The 19147-nt window shown below is 54.2% G+C and overlaps 1 protein-coding gene across 1 annotated transcript; it reads right to left on the bottom strand.

Moving 5' to 3' along the window:
* Positions 1-7923: 7923 nt before the first annotated feature.
* Positions 7924-12846, bottom strand: Foxl1 (forkhead box L1). The gene has a single exon (XM_040279777.2). The coding sequence runs from the start codon at positions 10711-10713 to the stop codon at positions 9679-9681; it is 1035 nt and encodes a 344-aa protein (XP_040135711.2). The 5' UTR covers positions 10714-12846; the 3' UTR covers positions 7924-9678.
* Positions 12847-19147: the final 6301 nt, after the last annotated feature.

Here is a 19147-nt window from a genome sequence, read left to right as displayed (position 1 = left end):
CTGATGGATGAGAACCAAACCTCCCTCAACCCCAGTCTTTTTGTCTGCAAAATGAAGTCCATGGTACCCGCTTCTGAAGGGTAGTACCAAGACCATAGCTAACGTGATCAATAAGGTTTTCCTATCACTGGACTCTCTTCCCATTACCAGCCCAGCTTCACACAATAAGCCAAGAAAACTGCAGTTCCGAGCCATAAGTACCAGGGAAGGGATGAGTTCATCCCCTGGGCTTGATCAAGATGAAAAGCATCGCTTCGCTACGTCAAGATCACAAATCTATTACATTTTTAAAACCCAAAGGGGGGGCCCAGGCCCTTTGAAGCCAACGTAAATACAACTGTTTAACAGCTTATTTTAACGATCCAATGGGAACCGAGTTGTTTAAATGGATTCACGTTGCCAGCACCTCTCTCTGCGACACGGTATTGGTTAGAAATCAGGATTTTACTTAGCTAAATGTCTTGCGGTCTCCTCCGCTTTGTTTCTTCACAGGGTCGTCTTTCTGTGAGTTTTCTTTGGCTTCCCAATAGAAGAGTAACAGATTCCTTTTGAAGTTTTTTATTGATGAATGAGCCGCTATAAATAACCCTCCGTGGCAGCTGCCCCATCTCTGAAGCTGACTCTGGAATAATAGTAGCAGTGGGAACCGAGGGCAATTTACGGCAGCGCGTCATGAAATGGTTTAATGGGCTTCATACTGTTTAACTTAATCTTTACAGATGTAAAAACAGAAATACAATTATTTTAACAACTATTATTACATATTGCTCTGCTAATGCAAACAAGGGCTCGGGAGGGAAGCACCGAGACACTGACTCAGGAGCTCGGGGTAGTTGTAAAGCTGGGAGCCAGGGGAAGGCTCGGGTCCATGGAGAAGCGGTGATGGGGACCCATAATCTCCCCGAAAGCCTCTCTCTGCCGCCCGGCTTTGCCACACACACAGCCACACACAGCCACACGCACGTCATAATCATGTGGTCGTCCACAGTGAACTCCTCTGGGCCGATTTCAAGCGCAGCTCTGCGGTATGAATTATGGGGCCCGTGGAGAATTTCAGTTGCTGGGAAAGGCAGCCACTTGCTCTGTACGGAGGAGCTCGGAGGAGTTGCCCTGTTTCTCACACTCCCCAGCTGCCACCACTCCCTGCTCCGCCCCCCTCCCCCACCTCCCCACGAACACCACCAAGTGTCCGGGGAGCATCCTTGTGGCCAGGCAGGGCCCAGCTCCCTGGAGAACCTATATCCCAGAGTCTGCAGCTTGAAAGTTCTCCCTGTCCCTGGGGAGGTCCTGGAGGCGGCAAAGGGAACCCAGGTCTCCTCCGTGGGGTGACAATGATGTCCACACCGTCCTCCTCTCTGAGTCCTGGGGGAGGGCCTGGACTCCGGGCCCCAGGCAGGGGAAATGCCGTTGGTCAGTGGTGTTCTCATGGGCTCAGGGCGGAGCTGGAGCCCCTCCACTCCTAACAATGTGATTCTGCGCCCAGAGGGGTTCCGCCTCCTCCCCGGCCCTCGGTGGGGTTCTCACCACTGCAACAAGGAGGTCGCAATTCTGAACCATTTGAGAAATGACAGATTTGGGCAAAGAAGGAGCTCAGCTGGAGACCGCGGCTTGCCTCTGTGGCGAGCCCAGACCTGCCCACCCAGTTGACGGCAGCTCCCGACCACCGCGGCCCCCCATCCCAGAGCGGGTGGGTATCACCACTTCAGGGGTGAGCCCCACTGTGCATCCCCCTCCCAGAGCGAGCGAGTAAGGGGTGGGCAGTGCTCCCCAGGGAAGGGCACCGGAGGCAGAGGGAGACGGCCTCGGGAGGAAGGCCCTTCCCCAGATGAAGCCCCCTTCCCTGTGCGCCAGGCAGATGGTGATCAGCAGCCGGGATTTCGCTCCATCGGGAGAGCCAGGCATGGAGGATTTGTGAGGGCCTACTGGGTGGTGGACACCATGCCAGACACCACGGAAGGAAGGGAAGCAGCAGAAGTGGAACCTGCCTCTCACGGAGCCTCTGGGGCAGCGGGCAAGACGGGGCTGGAACTGGCCTCTGAGCGACTGCATGATTGACTTGCGCTGAGGGCCCCAGAGAACCGGGAGCCCCTGGTGCCTGAGGGGCACCCAGGGAACGCCGGGCCTGTGCGATCCAGGTGGCCGCTTTGTGGGCATCCCTCCTGGGCACCTGAAATGTGGCTCATCTAAATTACCATGTGCTTTAAGTGCAAAATACAGGATTCCAAAGGCTTGGTACATATATATAGTGTGTGCGTGTGTGATGTTAATTCATTATATTAAACTACAAGACGAAGCGATCATGTTTTGGCCATTTGAGGTCAAGACAAATACATTATTACACTTGATTCCACCTGAGTCTACTTTTTTAATGTGGCCACGAAGACTTGCTGAATCCCTCTCTTTTTTGGCCACTGGTACAGAAGAAGACACCCTGACCAAGAGGCGGAGGAGCCCTCTGAGCTGGAAAGTCCCAGGGTCTGGGCTGCTGGTGTCACTGAGGCAGGTCACCTCCTGGCAGGTGGGAGACCTCCAGTTCAACTTCCGCACCCCAGGAAGAGAGAAAGAGGGGAAGGGGAGCCCCAGGGTCTGTGTGAAGAGCTGGCCCCTGCCTTCATCCCCGTTCCCGGGCGCCAAGAGGTCCCGAGAGACGAGACGGGGTTTCCCAGGTGTCAGTCTTACAGGCCGAGGGTCCCTCATCTGGACTGCTTAGGTCCAGAAGGGTTTCACATTGGGGATTTTCCAGGTTTTAGAATATTTGCACAGGAGGTCCTCGGGGGTGGAGACGCAGGCCTGGACATGCAATTCCCTGATGTTTCCCCGGCACCTTCACACGGCCTGGCGGTGGTCCTACAGGATGTTTTTAGTGAGCCTGCGGTTTTGACCAGGAGTGCAGCACCTGCAACTCCAGGACTCCTTCTGAAACGGACCTGCCACGTGCCTCTAGGACAAGACACCTGAGGGGGGGGGGAGAGAGAGAGAGAGAGAGAGAGAGAATCCATCCACCGGCCTCTTGTTGGGGTGGTTAAAATTAAATGAGAAAATGGACATGAAAGTTCTTGTGCAAAATAAGTCTCTTTCCCTCCCTATATATTATTACACCTTGTTGTGAGTTGGTGATCATATCAAAATCAAAAATTAAATAAATCTATTTCTTGATCATTTCTCTCCACTGCATGTCTGCCAATAATTAAAATAAAAGTACTGTGACATACAGAGTTCTCTGTCCTGGGTAGTCTGTGAGTGCATTGCACAGGAAATGCAGAAATACTTTTTGGTGGTAATCATGACAGAAACGATAATGATGGTGGTGATGATGGTGGCGGTGATGGTGGTGATGATGGTGGTGATGATGGTGGTGATGATGGTGGTGATGATGGTGGTGGTGATGGTGGCGGTGATGGTGGTGATGATGGTGGTGATGATGGTGGTGATGATGGTGGTGATGATGGTGGTGATGATGGTAAAGGTAAAGGTGGTGGTGATGGTGGGGATGATAGTGATGATGGTTGCATTTAAAGACTATATTGCTCATATATGTGAAGGAAATACCAAAATACATTGAAAATACCAACTATACTCTTGGAGGAAGACTATCCCAAGTCATTGTAGAATTACAATTTTGCTCTTTTTAATGACTTTCTGAATGCTACATTTCTTGAGTGAAGACAATAACTTCTACATTGGGAGGAGTCGAAGTGGAAGGTAACATCAAGGTCACGAAGAGTGCCGAGGGGCCACTCTGGCCAGAGGTAAAGTATACAGAGGGAATAAAGAATAAGTGGTAAGAACACCTTTCTCTGTTCCTGAAATCCACTCGTGGCATCTACTCCTCACTTCGGTGGCTCTCAACTCTGGCTAGGGAATCAGTAGGATTGCCTAAGAGGTTTTCAAAAACACCCCTGTGTGTCCCCGCCACAGGTCACCTGATCATAGAGGGTGGCACAGAGATCATCTCGGAGGTGGGTGCACGGGACCACGCCCAGTGGGGGTGTCGCAGGTGGACGCCTCCAGGAGCCCTTGGGAGAGAGCAGGGAGCCCCGCCGCGCCCACCCCACTGTGCCTCGCCTCCCCCACCCCTTGTGCTCTCAAGATGGAGCCGGCAGTGCAGACTCCAAGGCCAAAAATGTGGGAAAGTTTATTTATTTCCCCAAAACATTCCTGATTTGTAATGTGCTTTCTAAAAATGTTCCAGCTGACCAAGCCCCTGCTATATTTAGCTGCAGCATTTAAAAGAAATGTTCTTTACACTTTATAAGGCGGGCCAGGAAATGCAAGGGTTTAAGAGAAAATTGCTCCTCCTCTGGTCCCTTTCTCCCAGGAGGGGACAGAAGCTCCCAAGGCCCACAGGAACAGCCTCTGTGCTGGGGAGAGGCACAGAGTCCCATCCACTCAAGGGCCCTGAGCTCACAGGGGCCCAAGAGCCACCCCTGGGAAGTGCCCTCTGAGTGCCTGGGCCCCGGGGCTGAGCCGGGAAGCATGGTGGGGTTTCTGTCCCGCAGCCTGGCGTCTGTCTGGCCCTCGGCCATGTCTGCTGTCCTCGGCTGTCCCTCCATCATGAGTGGCAGCTCATTTTCTCTTGGCTCTGGATTCCAGCAGTCAGATCAGCTCCCAGGTGAAGCTGTGCAGTGAGAGGTGAAGTGGACTGCAGCCCTGGCGCAGGAGTGGAGAGGAGTCCAGCAGCTGCTGCTGCCCAAGAGCCACAGGACACGGGGGGAATGGCTGTTCAGGGTTTTGCTGCAGAAGTCAGAGTCCCAGACAGAGACTGGGGGCGCTGTGTACAGTGCTAAGACCCACCATCCATTAGTGCTTCTTGTGTGCCAGATGTCAACCAGTTCCACTCTGACCACCACCCAGGCAGGAGGTAGATCCCTCCCATTCTGCCAGCGTGGTGGGTCTGTCAAACCAGTGGATGCCTGTCTGTTAATTGTCTGCTCAGGACAGCACCATGAGGCAGAGGCCCCCAGTGGATGGCCTCTCCCCACCCCACCAAACACCAAGCACTGAACGATAAGGAACCAGTAAGATGCCCATGATAGGGCCTCCCCGTCTCGGGTGGTGTGTCCACCAGACCTGGAAGAGTGGGGGTAGGAGGTCAGTGGGGGGTGGCCAGTGCCTGGCAGGGCAGATGCCTGGGGCACCAGGAGGGTTAAAATATCTCTTGCTGCACAGAAGAGACAGAGCTGAGCATCAGGGAGACAGGGCCCACCAAGGGTGGGCACGTGTTCTGGAAGGTGAATGCAGCGTCGGTCAATCCAGGAGGCCAGCAGCAAGGCACGCCTTGCTTCAGATGCTCAACAACCTGAGCCAAGGCACGTGTCCCCCCTGCAGAGACTGAGGACAGGGACGGCAGGGTGGGGGCAAGACCATGAGGTCAAGTCCAGGCCCTGGTCCCACCCACCTAAGAGGAACAGACAGGGTCTGGAGCTGCCCCCAGCGGGAAGCCGACCCGTGGGAGAGCCCACCCTCTGCGTGCCACCGGCAGCCTGCTGCGCCTCGGTATCTGGGCAGCGGCCACCAGTGAGCCTAAGGAAGCACCCTTCCCCACCCACACACTTGTCCCTTCTCAGCCCATCTAGCCCTCAGCTGACCCCTGTGACCATGTGTTACTGGGGTCCCTCTAGCTGGTCTCTGACAGGTGTCAGTCAATGAGAGGCATCAGGGTGAGGCTGGGTACTGCGCCGGCTCCCTCCTGCTCTGGATCCGAAGGTGGCCTGCTGCAGGCCGAGGTGGTGGGAGAGCGTGTGGCAGAGCACTTCCCCTTGCTACTACCTGTGTCCCTGTCCTTCCCCACCCTGTAAACAGTCCCTCCCCTTGGCCTCTTCATTGCCCTAGTGAGTTTCCCTTCTCTGCCAGGACCTGCCTTCTCACACCTGGTAGGTAAGTGGTTGCAGCCAAATCTTTGGCCCACCATCTGCCCTTATGCCTCAGTCCCCTCTGTCAGAGTAAACAGAGACACCTGAGCTACCTGTGTACCCCAGATGGCCAGGCAGCCCCACAGTGCAGATCCTGAGCTCAGACCCTCTGATCCATATGTGGCCTATGAGCCCCACGACTAATGTCCCCAGTGCAGTTAGTGTTTGGATGCCATTTGAAGGGACAGACCCCCACCACCACTCAAGGTCACTGTGTACCCAGGAGAACTGGGCCTTGGGATCTCTGGATAAAGGCCAGCAAGGTGGAGAACTCTCCATTTGGCTCTTCAGGTTATATTTTTAAATTACTTTAAACAGCAAAAGAATTTTACTTTCCCAACAAGCTCCTGCCCTTTGTTCTTGGTGACAAACTGTGCTTGTTATCGTCTGCATTTTCCACTTTGTGAAAAAGGCTTTACTTCACGGAAGCCAGAGTCTAGCCACCGTGAAGGAGGTCAGGCACAAGACCCTGACTTGCTGGATTCTCTCACTTGAAGGTGCAGCTAGCTTCTGAGATTGTCCCCTACTTCTGTGACATGAGCAACAGCCTCCTGTTGGCAGGTAGGCTCTGGGTCCGAGCTATAAAATAATCCCATTGGGCTAATTCTGTATCCCACCCAGGCATACACACTGCGACTGCACATCAGAGAACATGGTGTTTCTGAAAAGGTCTAAGCAGGCTTCTGGGTTCTGAACTCTCCCAGAGTGTGCTGGGAGCCTGGACAACACTGGCTCCTGCAAGAGCCGGCAAATTCCCCAAGCCAGACAAAGCCGAGACCTCTGCAAAGTTTTCTGTCCTCGTAAAAATCGTAGAGGCCAAGTTCTCAAAGTGGCTTCGTCTTCCAAGATTACTTTATAAAGTCTTTGTTAGTTTTATTACAATAATGCAAAAAAATAAAATAAACTGTCCCTAGCTTGAACTGTATAGGAAAACAAAATTGTAGAAAATTATACAGAAAAATAAAATCTTTCAATAATATCAATGTTTGGGCTAATGTGAAAGGAGCCAACAAATCCAATCTACATGCAAAAAGGGTGTATTTCTGGGAGTTCATATCTCTAACATACACATACACATGTAGGTATGCATACATATATCATACACAGGCATATATATGTATATGTAAATACCATAACATGCATGTGTGTACATATATATGTATGTATACACACTTACCATTATACATGTGCCTTCAAATCCTCCGTTATGATCAGTGTATTAATCTGTGCGTGTGAGAGAGAAAGAGATAGGGCTTGGAGCAAAGATCACTTCATTCAGAGGAGAGCAGAGATGCAAACCTTGAACTGGTTGGATAAAGCAGAACCATAAGCTTGCTTCTGGTTTTCCCTTAATGGAGCTAAGATTCTGTTTTAATCAAAGGTACAGACCATTTCTTGGTCTCACCACTCTATAATTTTGAGCCGATGATAAGTATGGGCATTAGAGCAACTGTTTGAGTCAATAAGGCCCAAATCCCCTCTTTTTCTTCAGTAGGAAGAAACGTACAAAATTACATAAATCACCCCAAAATCCATTTTCCTTAGCATTTCTAAATCTGGGGAGAGGGAGGGTTGAATAGAATCGCCTTCCTGTATGTATAAATACACAAAGTACACACAGACTCTTGCATGTCTCTGTGCCTCAAAAACCATGTTCATACAATACTTCTTTGAATTTTAAGTCTAAACACAACCTTTTTCGAATAGTAGTATTAAATTATTTGTTTCTTGAAAAAACAGTGGTCACCAATGAAGAACATGACAGCAGATCCAACAAAAGAAAAAGAGAAATTAAAAACACCCAACACAGCTCAAGCACTCAACTTCCTTCCTGGTGTCCCCAGACTCCTTGGGGCACCGGGTCCCCCAGTCCCCCCTCAGCCTGTTCCTCTCAGGAGCCGGAGCCTCCCATGCTGCTGCATGGCTCTCGGCCGTGATCCCAGTCTCCTCTTTCCTATTACACTGTTTGTTTATTTCCTCCTAGTAATCCACTGAACCAGGCACTGAGAGGTTAATGTAAAAACAACTTTATTCACAGAGGCTGAGAGTGTGGGATAACAAAATATCCAATGACAGCCCACCACATTTTAAGTTCAGCACAGTGAGCCCGGCCCTCGCCCAGGGGCCTCTGCAGATCAAGGACGCTCCTGAGCTCACTGAAGTCTTCCCGTCAGCCTGGGTAGAACCCTGCCCTGGAAATGCCTGCGGATCAGTCTGCATGGTGGCTGTGCAAAGGGCCTACGCGCTCTGGGCACCCTCTGCCTGCCCCAAACATCCTTCGAACCTGTGGACCAGGAAGCCCTTTTGACTTAAAGCTCAGAACCATTTCTGTACAAGTCCTGGGAAATATCTTGGTTATTCTGAAGGCCTCTCTCAGTCCACCTCCAAGAACTCATGGCTCTTTGTACCTTTCCTACACCAGACAAGACACAAGTTCCTTGGACGTTCAGGAAATCGAGTTTCAGGACCCACAAGGCAGCCCGAGTGGAGGTGCGTGGGAGTCTGGGAGTCTGAGAGTGGTCCCCCAGAGGCTGGAGCTTACCAGATCTTTGTGGCAGACCCAGCTGCCCAACAGACTTCCAATCACCTCCTCAAGGTGTTTATTCAGCCTCCTGGTCTGCAGGAAGGGGCTTGGAGCTCCACCAGGCTCTATTGCAATCCTCCTGGGCCGGACCCTTCCTCAGTCAATAGCAAGTTTCCTTGCTCTTCCCAAATTAACCCATCTCTCCCTCAATCAGTTTACGTTTGCTTCATTTGGCTTTTTGGATTAAATTAGTCCTTCATTACAGGATTCTGGAAAATGTAGCGAAAACCAAACCCAGATCTTGAAAAACTATGGAAATAAAAAAAAAAAAGTCTGATGTCGTCTAAGGCATACTCCACCCTCCACACCCTCCCCCTGTCGCTTAAAATCTTTCAATCCCTTAAAAACAAAAGCAAAAGCAGAGAGGCTATTCTGAATTATAGACCCGGCAGGAAATGTAGACTCATCTCACTAGGCAATGGAACACCACCTTACCCAGCGTGCGCCTCAGGAGAAGCTGTTCCTGTGAGAGTAGAAAGAGCCAAGTGTTTAGGCAAAGAATAAAGTGTGTTTCTTTTACTGCCTAGAAAGAAATTCAGAGAAGAATTCTCCATTTAAAATACAAGTGTCACTGCGTTCCGGGGTTTCTGGGCATCCACCTTAACCTTGGTCATAAATGCTAACCAGGCCTACATTTCCAAAATGACCCCATGGAATAGGGGCCACCCTGCGCCCCAAACTGGACTTCTGGGACAAAGCCAACTGAGAACTGCCCCCCCCCCAACACAGGGGACTCAAAGTCAAAGCCCAGGCCATGCGAGACATGGGAGCCTGCCACCATAGCATGTAGATCCAAAGGCCACGGTGACTGTAGTCCTGTGTTCAGGTGGTCAGCAGGGTTCTCCTGCCTAGTAGCCCAGGGCCTGTGGTGGCAGCAGAGGATCAAGTCATTAGGTCAAGGAATTCTCCTGGAAAGGGTCTGTTCAAATCCCCACAAGGTGGTTCTTTAGATCTCCAAGGCCAGTTCCCATTGCTGGGTAAATCCACTCCTGAGGAGGGGGGCAAACGCGCTCACCTACGCACAGAAGTTGGCGAGGCTGACCAGAACCCTATTGTCTACACAAGCAAAGATCCCTTTTAAAAGAATGTGCCTCTTCTCCTGCCGGCACGACGGTGGGACCGCGGCCGGTGGCTCAGAGGAGGCTGCGCCAGGGCAGAGGACAGAGCGAGCCACTGCTTGCTTTACTGGAAGCGAAGCACCGCCTCGGGGAGCTGCAGGGGGAAATAAGAGAGGAAAGGGATCCCCAGCTGGTAAAAGCCGCCCTGGACGTGCGGGTCCAGCATCAGGGAGGCGTTGAAAGGTGGACGGAGACTGGAGGAGGCGGCCAGAAGTGAGGCGCCCAGGCCGCCGGCCGGCCCTGGCTTGGCGTCCCCCGGGACCTCGCCCCCTCCAGCCGGTGTCTGGCCCTGCCTCTCCGCCAGGATGCTGTCGATGCTGAAGCTATTGGACTTGGAGCTCTTCGGAGAGCTGCGGGAGGCGGGCCGCGGAGGGGACCCTGGGCCATCCCCCGTGCGCGCTGGCTGGCCCACCGCCACCGCCACGGTGCCCTGGACAGCATCGCCTGCGTCCTGGTCCGGCGACCCAGGGCCCAGCCAGTGGAGGGACGCCTGCGGAGAGGAGCCTTCCCCGAGGGGCGAGGGGCGCTTGGGCGCTCCCTCACGGCTGGGGCTTCCGGGACTGGGGCGCGCTGCCCCGCTGGCCGCCTGGGGCCGCGCCTCTGAGCCGCGCTCCTGCAGCTCCGCGCGAGCCCGCTTGGCCTCCGGGGCCCCGGCGCCGGGTTTGGGCTTCCTCTTCCGGCGCCGGTAGTTGCCATTCTCGAACATATCCAAGCAGCGAGGGTCCAGCGTCCAGTAGCTGCCCTTGCCCGGCCGCCCTTTCTCGCGGGGCACCTTGACAAAGCAGTCGTTGAGCGAGAGGTTGTGGCGGATGCTGTTCTGCCAGCCCTGCCGGTTGTCGTGGTAGAAGGGGAAGCGGTCCATGATGAACTGGTAGATGCCGTTGAGTGTGACCCTCTGCTCGGGCGCGTCCTGGATCGCCATGGCTATGAGCGCGATGTAGCTGTACGGTGGCTTCTGTGGGGGCTCCGCTCGGCCCGAGGCGGCCAGAGCAGCCGCGGGGGCGAAGGCCAGAGGCAGCCCGGGTCTCTCAGGGCCGTACAGATAGAGCATGGGCGAGGCGGCCAGAGCAGGCAGCCGGGGACCGAAGAGGTGACTCATGGCGAGCCAGAGCCGGCGCTGCGCTCCGGTAGGCAGGCGACCCCGGAGGCTCAAGGACTGCGCCGCGCGCCACAAGGGCCCTCCTGGGGAGCCTGCCTCCAGTCTGCCCTCCGCTCTGCCGCTCTCCCTGGCTGCTCCGCACTCTGTCCTTTCTTCATGGCTTTAAAAATGTTAAATAATTGTTGTAAGTTTGCTATTATATGTTGACTTAGCGCTGGAAAATAAATTGTCTATGATAAACAGTCGTTGTGTTCTCAGCCCACCCACATTAATTAAAATTTCATTGCTGAAAAACTCCAAGCTTTTCTCTCCACGTGTCTTTTTGATACCAGCCAATCGGTTTCGGGGCTATTCCTTCATTTGTTTATAGAATTAGTCTGTTGATAAGTCCGCCCACCCAAGTTGAATCAAGCTGTGTTTATTTGGAAAAATTTCCGGGCACCCAATATATAAACGCACTGATCTGATGTTTGAAATATCACGTCCACCCCTTGACGCTGTAAGCACACACAGTCAGTGAGGCAGGATGTGGACGGGTGGCTCGAAGCCGTGTCTGCAGGGCCAGGAAGGCAGGGTGGGGGGGCACCAGCGTGGGTTTTACTGTTGGCCTAGGGGCACCCCATAACCTTGAGTCTCCCACAAAAGGTCTCTCTTCTTCCACGTCATTAGGAGATGGAGAGAGCAAGGCCCTACAAAGTACTTTCTGAGGCCCTTGACCAAAACCTTTTTTAGAGGTAGTGTCCCCCATGAGAGGTTTGGTGTCTGAAGTGGGGTGCAGCCCTTTCCAGACAGATGCTGGGCTCACTCTGTGGGAGACAGGCATTCTCCAGGTGTGAATGCCCCCAAAGTGGAGTGGACCCCAGGGGCCAACCTCTCCTTGCAGGAAGGCAGAGGAGAGCAGAAGGTACAAGGGTACCAGGTCTGTAGCTCTGGTTGAAGAAGAATTCAAAAACACTGTTTGCCGAGTTGGGGGCAACACCAGAGTCTTTCTGGGGGGCTAAGGTTGCAATCAAGAAACACCATCAAGGGGCACTTGGCAGCTGGCGGGTGAGCTGGTATTTGTGGATGCGGGTCTTTTGCTTTATATCCTGTGCTTTCCTGTTTATAACAAGGAGGGGGGTTATAACAACTTCACAAGTGCATGCAGCTGGCCCGTGATTACATTAAGCATTTGGGAAGCCTGCTTGCTCTCCCCCAACCCCCCCCCCACCCTGGGGTGTAAGCAGCCCCTCTTCTGTCTCATTTTACATTTAGCCACGTCACACTTTGAATCAAAAATCCTGAATGATACCAATTCCAAAGGAGTCCTCTCTTGCCCACTCCAAGTTGGGGTAGGGGTGGGGGCATGTAGCGTGACCAAGTCCTGTTTGTGATCTCGCTGAGTGTTCTTTTAAAGGAAAAAGAAAACACTGGGGATAACTGAATTAGCGTTTCATTGAGTAAGCCGCCGAGCGGTGCCAAAGAGAAAAGGGAGGGTGGGGACGGCAGGTGGGCGTAGAAACGGCCACCCGCACGCACCACCCGAGGGGGCGTGGCACTAAGCACTAATGTGGGAGGAAGGTCTGTCACGGCAGCTGTCACATCAAGCTGGGGACTGGTTGCCAGAGGTCAGGTAGCTTTTGCACGAAGAGCAGGAGCGCATCCCACTCCATTAGGAGGAACCTGGAAGGTAACCCATGTGGTTGGGGCTTTCCGGATACCGTGGAGGACGTAGACCGCAGAGGATGCGGTGAGATTGAAATACCAAAAGAAAGTCGCAGCCAGCATCAGAAAAACCCAGTTTAGGTGCAGATCCCAGGGTCTGGGCTGGCGTCCCCGAGTCGGGACCTGCAGATAAACTAACGTATGCCTAGCTTGCCGGCAGGCCTAAGTCCTGGGAGTGGCCCTCTAGACAAGAGGGGGCGGGACGTAGCCCTCTCGGGATCCCTCCTTATCGCCAGTGCACCCCCTTTCAATCCTGGGGTGAGAAAAGAGCCTTAGTGTTCGCACATTTGCAAGCCTGGGGTCACCCGGCCTCTCCAGATCAGCACCACCCGGTCAGCCCAAGTTGGAAGCCAACTCGAGTTCCACCTCTGCGCTGCCGGCTCTAACAGACGCAGACCGAGAGACCGGTGGCGCGACGCAACCCCCTCCCACACCTCTGCACCTCGCAGCCCCTCCCAGAGCTCCCCGCACCCGAAGTCCAGCACGCACATCCCCAATTCTCTGGAAACGCGCGCCGTCTGGGCGCGTCTTCCAAACTCTAAGGCAAATCCCAGCTTGAATCCGTGCACTAATAAACACCTCCCAATTTGGGCACAGGCCGAATGAGGGCGGAGATACGCAGGGCCGGTGGGCGGAGCACTGTTAGTAACAAGGAGGAAATAAATAAACAAACAAATAAATAAATAAATAAGAATCACCCCCCACCCCCCCACCCCCCACCCCGTTGTACTCGCGGTTGCCGTCGCACGCCCAGCCCTGCGCGCTTGAAGAGGTCTCAAAGCCTCGGAGAGAATCCAGATTCCAGCTGTGAACTCCAGCGTCGCCCCAGCCCGGCTCCTGGGCCAGCGCGGGCATAAATTCTGGGCTCCCAGATGAAGAGTTTGTAACTTGAGCTCAGGTGGGGCTGCTGTGGGGACGAACTTGGCGCTGGGGCACAATCCCACATTTCCGGGGACTGCAAGACCTAAGGCCCTAGCGTCCAGGAGCGGATGCGCCCTCGTGCGGAAGCTCCGTTGGCGGAGGACCCGGCTGAGGCCTGTCGGGGGACAGCTAGTCTGTGAGACAGCGACGGGAGTGGGCGGGACAGAGGAGTGGGCGTCCTAGAGAGCCCTTACAGATTCCTGAGTCTTCAGATCCCTGCAAAGCACGTCATCACCAAGCCAGTTGGTGAGAGCCACCTTCCTGGTGGAAACCCTGAGACCGCCATCGTGCAGGATGCTGCCGGGAGGCTTGACCTTCCAACTCGCTAGCAGAAATTGAGGGCAGTCACCGTTCCCAGTCCCCAGACTGAGCGGAAGTGAGCTCCTCAGGGAGGCTGGTTGGAGCCCAGGCTCTGGGGAGGGAAAGAGCCTTGGAAAGAAAGAGTGGTGAGATGGGGGCTCCTCCCACTGCCCCCACACCCTTCCTTGCTCAGCCCACAGCAAAAGGAAGACATCCCAGTTAGGGTCCTCTGCGCCATCTTTTCAAACATCCACATCCCTCTTCTAACCGTGAAGCCGGTTCACTACATTTCACACATGTAGTTATAAATATTTCACGGTGATGATATGTGTAGGATTCCACCCTGCGGTCAGCGTGCTGGAGAAGAGTGGGTGGAAAGAAGCAAGACCCGGCCTGGGCACCTCCTGACAACCTAAAAACATTGCAGGCGAAGGCGATAACAACAGTGTCAGTCACTGAGATCAGGTGAGCGCCCCGGGCTGTTGGCGTCACTCCAGCTGCTTGTAGGAAGTCATTTCACCCCCACAACAACTCTTAAGAGGTAGACACTTTTGTCACTCCCAGTTTGCAGACAAGGAAACCGAGACCTGGTAAGTTGATTGCCTTGGGTCCTTCATGGGGCAGTGTTCCAAAGATAGAAAAGCAATCTTATGACAACAGCCACATGTTTGGACCCCGGGGCCCGTGGGAGTTCCCTCCTGAACCCTCTCAGCATCTCTGAACGACGGGTGTGAAGGATTCACCCATTTTACAGATGACAAAACTGAGGCCGAGTGCAGCACTCCAGGGCTGGTGAACGACAGAACAGGGATCTGAACCCACATGATTGTCCCCCGAGGTGGTGCTCTGGGGTCTGGCCCCATCAGGGGCTGAGAAGGACTCTCTAGAGGAGAGGCTTCCATAAAGGAGAGGGTGCCTGGAGAAACCCAGAGTCCCCACAAACCCAGGAGACCCTCTCCTCCCCTCACCCCCCACGGCCTCTGAGGCTGGAGCACAGGGTCTTCTGTCCTTCTCTTCATGGTGGTGGGGGCCATGGGCTGGGACCAGGAGGGGAAGGTAATGGCGACCCAGCTGGGTCCACAGGATGCTCAGCCAGGCAGGGGGCAGGGCACCCTGAATGACCACTCCCACAAGCTCACCTTGTTCCCAGGAGTGAAAGGCTCAGAGTGAGCTGCAGAGGCAGGTGCACCACCTTGCACAAGCACCGCAGGTCTCCACTGAGACCACAGAATCTTTTCTGTTCTGTTCCCCAGGAAAACCCCAGAGCTGAAGGAGGTCGGTCCTTTCTGACAGTGCACTCTATGTTCCTTAATCCTCACAACAATTCTATTTGACCACCCCCCCACCCCGTTTTTCCCCAGTTGAGAAACTGGCCCAGAGAGCTTCAGGTGATGGGGCCCGGTCACTTGAGCCCTCTGCTAGCCTGTTTGTAAGGACCTGATTTGGTGTATCCACATTTGGCCTTAGGCCTTAGGAAGACTCCACTGGGACCTGGGCTCAGGGGTGCCCACCTGTAACCCCGGCAACTGGGAGGCTGAAGCAGGAGGATTGCAAGTTGTAGACCAGCCTGGGTAATGGAGCAAGGCCCTGAGGATGTAACTCGATGACAGAGTGCCCTGGGCTCATTTCCCCCGTACTACCAAGAAAGAAAGGACCCCAGGGAAGGAAGGAAGGAAGGAAGGAAGGAAGGAAGGAAGGAAGGAAGGAAGGAAGGAAGGAAGGAAGGAAGGCCGCCCTGGGAAGTCCACCAAGATAACATGAAGCTAGGTGAGAAAAAGCCAGAGGGCCACCAGGAGACAGAGGGCAGAGGGCAGAACCAGGCGCTGCCGGAGGGGCCTGTCTGGGGTGTGAGGCTGGGGCTCCTGGGAGGAAGCTGCATTCAGGCCTGAAGGCGGAAGCCTGCTTCCCAGCGCCATTCCCTGAAGCCCCAGGACGCGCTCTCTTCTCAGCCTGCCCGCTCTATTCCGCCTGTTCACATGCTCACAGCCCCGGGCTGAAGCTCCCTGCAAGCCAGACATTTGGAAAAACCACAGCACACAAAGTGATATCCGCAAAACTCACTCTGCACAAGACACAATTCTGCTTCCCTTGGCTGCAGAGCAGGGATGTTGAGCGGGGAGGGGAGGCCTGGTGGGAGTCAGAGGTGGGTGGCGTCTTCCCAGGCACAGGGCCTATGCCGGAAGAGGGTCGTGGCTGCCAACCTTCCAAACTCCCCTGAAACATTCCACTGCTTTCCTTGCATGCCTCTGTCAAAAAGCAAACATTGCAAACGCCTTGGAGAGCTGAGGCCACGCAAGAGAGAGGCGGGCAGCAAATGCTTCTCAAAGTTTGGGAAAGCATTTCAAATATGTGGGGTAAGAAAGCATTCCCGAGAGAGGGCAGCCCTGGTGGCTCCAGCCAGCCTGTCCCCTCACCTGGCACTGAGGCACCGGGCCCTAGCACCCCCTCTTCATCAGCAGCAAGCTGCCCCGAAGGCATAGAACCTTCACTTCCACGGACCCACGTCTGCTCCATGGCACGGGTGGACAGCTGCAGATGCCCATGCAGGACAGGGTTCCTGAGGGCCAGGTGCAGGATCTGAGGCCACAGTGGTCCTACCAAAGTGGGTCTTTTCTCTGTGCTCTGTCACCATTCTCTCAGGTTTCGGTTAACAATGAATTTCCACCAGCCCCTCCTACCCAACAGCCCCTGGCCTTGTTTGGATTGGGGGCAGGAGGCAGGGGCTGCCTAGCAGGCTCTTTCTCAGGAGGGAGCTGGAAGCTGCCTTCTGGCTCTGGGGCCCTGCAGGAGTCTCTGCCAGTGCTGTCAGTGACCTGCCCCCAGCAGTGGAGGGGCAGAGGGGAGAAGAGGACCCTGGAGATTTATGAGGCAGGCTCTGAATTCCCAGGACCCTGCCCTTCCTCCTTCCAGTTTCTGATCTTCATTTCTCACAAGCAGGGGGAGGGTGGTGGGGAAGAGAGGGTCCGTCCCAGAAGCCATGGCTGTGCCAGGTGGAAGGAGAAGGGCTGCTTTGGTAGCCTGTGCGCTTTCCAGCTCCAGAGTACCAGGGAGGCAACAGGTCCGTTCCTGCAGATGTGCTCTTGGTATTTCTAGTCCAACACGTGAGCAGTTCAGGAGGTAAGTCACTGCAGAGTTGACACCTTGGGGCAAGTCACTGGAGCCAGAGCAGTGAGGGCCACCAGGTTGCAGATTCACAGGAGTCCTGGAAGAGGCCTGGGCAGGGCAGGGCACTGGCAGTCCCTTCCTGCGCACTGTGAAGTGGTGTGTGGCCTCAGGGTCTTCCAAGAAGCACGTGGTAGATGTATGTGGTGGACCGCAGAGGCCCCCACCCCCAGAATCAGGCGGGCGAGGCCAGGCACCCCTCTGCCCAGACCTTTCCCCCTCTTCTAGAAGGCTTCCCACGGACAGAGAGGGCTAAGAAAGAGGCAGCCAGTCGATCTGTGGATCACCGACAGCTGTGCCTGGTGCCCAGGTCTTTTTTGGCAGGCAGCAGACACCCGGGGTGGGGGCGAAGACCTGCGAGGAGCCGGCGGGCCGCCGCTTTAGTGCGCCTTTGCTCACAGCGTCCGGCTTCGGGCTTCTCCGCGGGGCTGCAGGAGAGGCTGCTAAACCGAGGCCTGAGGCCGCGCAGGAGGGCCGAAGCCGGGCGAGCCGAGCGTGGGGCCAGGCGACACGCGCAGCAGACAAAACCAAGCTCCCGGCCGTTCCGCACCACCCAGCCTCCTTGGTTTAAGACTCCCAGCGACAGTGACGGAGAGCGCTGGCCCACACCTCCCAGGGCCACGGGTCTCCACTCTCCCGCCTCCGGAGGCCCCAGATGCGACCGTCCTGAGCTTGCCCACCTTCCTCGCTCTGCGGGCTGCGGGGCGGACCTTCTCCAGCTACCCGCTGGCGGCTGCGACTTCTTGAGGAAAGCTTCCTAAAGGTGCAGAAGCCCGACGCCGTGTGGCAGTGTGGCACTGTGAGGGCAGCAGCCGGTCTCTCCCCCACTCCATCCCTTCTCTACTTTCCAGGTCTCTGGGTCTCATCATTCACAGGGCAGCGAGAGTTCCAGACCCCAAGGCAGGGCAAGCTTTCAGGGAGGTCTCTTTGGAACATCTGGAGAAGGAGAGCACAACCCACTCCTGGTGCTGAGTGGTCCTCTTGGGTCACGGGCAGGAAGAACAGAAGCAAAGTGAAACCGGTGTGGCTGACGGGAGCCAGGGGCTCCGGCCACCGAGTTATGACCCCAGGAGAGGACCCCTTCCTCAGGTACCTCCTCTTGCTCACTGAACCCTAGCATGGCTGCCTAGGTGCCTGCTCAAGTCAAGCCCCGGTCCGAACCTATGGAGAGAACCAGCCCGCAGGCTTTAAGCCTTGACCACCGGCCACCTCTGCCTCCGCACACTGAAGAATCTGTGCTGCACATGTGGGGAGAATTACTGTGCTTCAGACTTCCCCTCACTCTATTTTAACGTGGCACAGAGGCAAAAGGCCATTTTGAAAACACAACACCCAGGTTACAGTGATTGGTAGTCAGCCTTGCACCAAGCAAAGCCACCCGTAGCTAAATCGCAGTCCCCTGGAATGTTAAATTCAAAAAGAGCTTTGTCGGTGGCAGAGCACAGCTCACCTGCTGGGGTGGGAATGAGAGTAGCTGGAGTCCCAAAACTCACAAGTGGAGGCCAGCAGGGGAGCTGTAGATTCCAGCAAAAAAAAAAAAAAGATAAGAAAGACATTTCCTCAACTACATTTCACAAAGGCTATATTGATATCAAAATCTTAAAAGATAACAAAATCAGAAAGAGTAAGGATATCGTTATTTAACATCCTAAACTGACTAAAATTTAGAAATCTAAAAGCATCAAATAGCTTTCAAAGGGCAGTGAGCTTTGAAATTTATTCACCGCAATAGGGTAAAGATTTAAAAATCAAATAGGGAAGTAAAGCCTTCTGAAACCCATGTCTGGGCTGGTCCCAAAGACAAGAAATATTAAATGCTAGAGAATCAATTCCCTTGGAACCTTTGCTGGCCCAGCTCAAATTCTTTTCTGGAAAAACCACTGAAGTGAGCAAGAGAAGCCCGCATTTTAGGAAATGGAGGGAAAGAAAGCGGACTCACCCGGGCTTACAGTTAGCAAATGGGTAATGTTTATCCTTCTCCTTTGCCTCCTAAATTGGGGACAGCTGGACATTGAAATGGAGTGGCACTGTTTTGTTTTGACAACTGGCACTTTTTTCTGCATATAACAAAATGCACTACAGCAACTGACCAGCTCAGGGTCTCTCGAAAAGCCCCATCCAAAGGGGACTGTTCTCAGATTGCCTGGGCGGAAAAATCTAATTTTGGAGTTTTAATTAATTGAAAAACTTTTCTGTCACTAAATAAGACAATAGGGGAGCACTCCTGTGAGCATCTATATGTACCTACACGTACAGCCACCGGTGTAACAAAAATAATCAGAAAAGGTGGGTTTGGAAACACACCCTTTTTTTTTTTAATATAAGAACACAAACACATTGTCCGAAC

Source organism: Ictidomys tridecemlineatus, chromosome 15, assembly GCF_052094955.1.
Source record: "Ictidomys tridecemlineatus isolate mIctTri1 chromosome 15, mIctTri1.hap1, whole genome shotgun sequence".
NCBI classification, from domain to species: Eukaryota; Metazoa; Chordata; class Mammalia; order Rodentia; family Sciuridae; genus Ictidomys; species Ictidomys tridecemlineatus.
Note: the sequence above shows the minus strand (reverse complement) of the source record. Positions and strands in the feature narration are given on the sequence as shown.